Raw genomic sequence first — 5,027 nt, forward strand, 5'->3', positions numbered from 1 at the left:
ATCTATACGGGTTTGACGAAACCGCACCTAAACTGTAAGCTCCAGTTAGACCGGTAGGTCTGGGGTGACAAATGTCGACATTAGTACCACGTCTAGTATGGTTATGAGAAACTTACAAACCGCGGAAACAACAACTCTTGTACGTAGTAATATACATTTAACTCAATCATGCTCAGGGGGTAATAACTATACCATGGGATATTATTAGCATGTTCACAATTCGAGATAAAGACCCTTTTAAGCAGTTTTACTTAAACAAAAGACTCACAGGGAGTATTAAAAATACATTGGTTTACAGAGTCATCAAGTACCTTAGAGATTTTATACATACATACATACATCTATTATTTAGGAATGAAAAACATCATTGTGTTAAAATTTTGGAACTTTTAAACTACCATACACTTATGGATAAATGTTGGACTTTTAGAAATAAATATTAAAAAACAGTCAGGCCTTGATAAAATGCTTCTTTTATACTAGTAGAAAATATGGGATTTTCTAGGAGTTTTCAAAACATATACAAACAATTACATTGAACATTTTCAAACGTTTTCATCATACTTATACAAACAATGACATTAATTACTTATGAACTCACCAACTTAAATGCTGACCTACACTTTCAAAATAACTTGTATTCTCAGGTCTCTAGTAGACAGGGACGATGACCAGGTTTTGCGAAGATGGAGTAGTCAAGACTCGTCTTTTATTTTGATTACTTGTTGTAATGACTTATTACAATGAAAGAACACACATGTATTAAACTATTACTATTAATGCAATGGACGATGTTGTTGCTTGTTTACTACTTTGCATTGTTATGATATTGTACATGAAGTCATCCACCCTCGAACGCTTCCGCCGTTCTGGTTTGGGGGTGTGACAGCGAATCTGTAAAAATTACATAATTTAATTAGAAAAATTGGTTTATTTAATAATTATTTAGCTTAATGACACCTTGCAAATACAATATAGTTACAAATTTCAGAAACTTTTATATATCCAATTAAAATAAGTTTTGCTAATAATAAGAATGTTGATCTTACTTTCACAACATCTTTAGTGATTTTGAGACGGGGAGAGTCTGATTCGTTTTGAACATCTTCTTCAGAGATGGAAGTGAATTGAGCTTCAAAGTACCTATAAGAATTTACAACTTGATAAAATTAAAAGGGTATATATAGAAATACCAATATAAACATGTTAAAGTACCCTAATAGCAATTCTATGGAAGCTGAACCATATCCAAGCTGCAAGAAATAAGACAACAGTCGTTAATTTACTATTGTGAGTTATAGATATTGGAAATAAATATCATAGTAAGACAAAGACACACACCTTCATTGCATTTGGATGTGAGAAAAAAGTAATTTGGTGGCCTAGTTAATTTACTATTGTGAGTGATAGATATTGGAAATAAATATCATAGTAAAACAAAGACACACACCTTCATTGCATTTGGATGTGAGAAAAAAGTAATTTGGTGGCCTATTTGTAAAAAAAACAATATCGGAGAAATAGCGTAAAAATAGTTGAAAAATGTTTTATGGTTCAACTTAAAAGACACCACCCACATTTGCCGACTGCATCACATATTACAATAATACCCTCGTTAGTAATCTTGACATAGAAAAAAGGTTTAAAAAGTACTCACCAAACATGGGAATGTCGCATACTTTGCAATATCCATGAATAACCAACCTCTACCTCCATCGTGTTAATAACCTCTTCAACCTACTGATTACATTACAAATCATAATTGAACATCAATTAGACAAAAAAATTAAAAAAAAAACACAATATACATCAAACATTCGTTGACACATTTCATCAAACACCTGTGCATGCCCTATTAACCCTTAATACAACGATAAATTGCAATCACAAAAGATCAAAATCAAGTAGCTGTATGGATTGAGATAAACAGTTCTAACCTTTAGGGCGGATTTAGTGTCCATGGGAAGAGCTGAAGGAGGTTTGGTGAGAGTTTTACTGAAGTCGAAACGACTTGGGATTGAAGACAGGGCCGGTCCTGAAAAATGAAATATTCTTAAAGGCTCAGGACGAACAAGAAAAAAAAGACCTTTATCTTTATTATAATTTTGTAATTTTAAATAAAAATATATAATGAAAAAAATTGGGCCCTGTGCAGTTGCCCACTTTGCCCTCCCTCTAAGCCCCCATTGATTGAAGAGGACGAATTCAAAAAGCGTTTGGTGAAACTGTAATTATAACAGGAGGATAAAGATGGGGAAAGGGAATTGAGAGCAAGAGCTGTTGCTGCAGCTATGACAGCCATCAATATTGATGATGTTGCAACTATTTTTAAGAATCCCATATTCCCCAAAACCCAGCCAAAAAAGCCAAGACCAGAAGGCAGGTCAAATACTTGAAGCTAACTGTCAAACAAAAGCAGAATGTTAATTCATGAAAACAAAATCGAAGGTTTAATATGTCGACATAGATGCATAAAAGCGAAGTGACATGTCGTCAAAGTAAAGGGCTCACCTTCTATGTTGCGATTGAAAACCATAGTTCTGAAAAGCAACGGGAAACCGAAGGAGATTACGGGCGGAGACAACGGTGGTAGAGCAGTAGAGGATTAATGTTAGTATGAGAGAGGAGAACAATCGACACCTTTTGGAGCAAGAGATGAAAATCGGGATCTTGAGGACGTATCAATGAGGTTGTTTTCATGGATTTAAGAGGCGATAGAGATACAATGAGGTGACGGTCAGCGGTGGCAGCAGAAGGCTATCCCGTAGTTGAGATCCAGTAGTTGAGGCAGTGGACTAACCCAGGTAGTGTTAAAGTAACCCAGGAACAACAATACACGTGGAATGTGTAAACATCAACCACGAAGCATAAAACGTTCATGAGTAAGCAAGAAAGAGAAGGAAATTAAAAAAAATATTGATTAAAAAAAACTTTGTAAAACTGTCAATTAAAAAAAGCTTTCAAGATAGAATGAATCAAATTAGGGGGCCACAAAAACAAATTGACATAAACTTAAGGAGAAACGATGAATGTAAGTATAGGGTCTAAAACTGACAAACAAAAACCAATTTAACTGTTCATAAGGATCATATCTTTAATATATATATATATATATATATATATATATATATATATATATATATATATATATATATTAATTAGGTATTGATATAAGCTACAAGGATGTGTAATTCAAGAGTTATTAACTTGATAATAAATTATTACTCCAAATTGAACACCACTTACGATCATGATCTAGAAAGAAGAAACTGGTATCATTTCTTATTTTATTCATTGTCATACATTCAATTACATCACATGACAATTATCTAAAAATTGGATCGAAAGCTTTTATATAATAAACAAATCATGTTTAAAATCTATCAATCACAATTAAAGAGTTTTTATTTAAAAAAACAATTAATGTCTAAAATCTCTAAATCATAGAGTTTGTCTACAGTCTCTAAATCATAGAGTTTGATCGATTACCTTATTCTTTAGATTAGATTCAAGCTGTTGGAGGAGGATCACCGCGGTGAAGAAGAGGGGCAGCGGCAGAGGAGTTTGCGACGGGTGGAGAAGGGGCGGTGGTGGTGGATTTTGTCCAGAACTAAAATTTATTCCTGCTTGCTAATAATCCTCACTTTAAACTTCGATTTAGATTCGACATGTTAGAGGAGAGAGACGACGATGAAGAAGCGAAGCGAGGGAAGTGGAGGTTGCGATTGGCGGAGAAGGATATTGGTGGAGGATTTTGGCCGGTGGTAGAAAAAGCAATTGGGGAAGATGAGGGTTGAGATTTTCTAAAAAGCTGAAGATGAAGGAAAGAGAATGACACATGTTCACGGAAGGGCTTATGGAAATTGGCTAGTAATTTTTCTATATATATAGTCAGGTTATTGTGAGAACTAATTTTAAAGTGAGAACTCGTGAGGACACCTTAAGAAAATTAGGGAAAAAAATCTAAAAGAAATACAAATCATAAAATTGAGCATAAATCTATATCCGAGAGAAAAAAAATTTGCATCATTAAAATAGATCCATGATTTAATTTTAATTTTTTATTTTGCATCATTATGAATCATGATTCAATTTTAATGATCCAATTTTTTTTCTCCCGGACATAGATCTTTGCTCGATTTTATGATTTGTATTTTTTTAAGATTTTTTTCAATTTTTTTAAGTTAACCTCACGAGTCCTCACTTTAAAATGAGTAATCACCCGATCCTGTTTATATATATATATATATATATATATATATATATATATATATATATATATATATATATATATATATATATATATATATATATATATATATATATAGGAGTATGATAAAATGAGAACACCAAAAAGGTTAAGAACGCGAGAACAATGTATATTCATTTGCGATTCCATGTAATCATTCGTAGGGAAATGAAAAAAAATTTACGCATTTAATTTCAATTGAAGAGAAAAATCATATTCATGGTGATTGTGCGTAAAAATTTATCATTTCTCCACAAATGAATACATGGAATCAGAAATGAATATATTTGTTCTCTCGTTCTCAACCTTTTAGATGTTCTCATTGATCATTTCCCTATATATATATATATATATATATATATATATATATATATATATATATATATATATATATATATATATATATATATATATATATATATAAAGAGAGAGAGAGAGAGAGATGTCAAATAAAAAATATTGAAAATTAAGGAATCATTTTCAGCCAATCATTTATTTTTCTCGTTAAACGTTTTAGTATACCGGGTCGACAAAGGTTGAGTAATATTCATATATGAATACACCACCTCCCTCGACCACCAACCACCACCATTACCAACAACCACCGCCACCTCCAAAACCAACCACAAGTAACAACCGCCGCCTTCACCACCACCCATCCTCACCACATTCGTATGAAAAATCATTTTCATTATATTTATTAATATATTAATATATGAATATACGTATTCATATATGAATATTATCTATTCAGTTGCCCCAGTATGCTCAACACTTA

General features: G+C 32.2%; 1 protein-coding gene across 2 annotated transcripts; it reads right to left on the bottom strand.

Moving 5' to 3' along the window:
* Positions 1-457: 457 nt before the first annotated feature.
* Positions 458-2,024, bottom strand: LOC128127164 (uncharacterized). 2 transcript variants are annotated; one of them, XM_052765575.1, is made up of 6 exons: positions 1,938-2,024; positions 1,658-1,740; positions 1,451-1,586; positions 1,216-1,253; positions 1,050-1,143; positions 458-894 (listed from the first exon to the last, which is right to left on the bottom strand). In XM_052765575.1, the coding sequence occupies exons 2-6, from the start codon at positions 1,714-1,716 to the stop codon at positions 763-765; spliced, it is 459 nt and encodes a 152-aa protein (XP_052621535.1). In that variant the 5' UTR covers positions 1,717-1,740; positions 1,938-2,024; the 3' UTR covers positions 458-762. The 2 variants fall into 2 exon arrangements, with proteins under 2 accessions (XP_052621535.1, XP_052621534.1); XM_052765574.1 differs by having other exon boundaries at positions 1,658-1,737; positions 1,938-2,018.
* Positions 2,025-5,027: the final 3,003 nt, after the last annotated feature.

This window comes from Lactuca sativa, chromosome 7 (assembly GCF_002870075.4).
Source record: "Lactuca sativa cultivar Salinas chromosome 7, Lsat_Salinas_v11, whole genome shotgun sequence".
NCBI classification, from domain to species: Eukaryota; Viridiplantae; Streptophyta; class Magnoliopsida; order Asterales; family Asteraceae; genus Lactuca; species Lactuca sativa.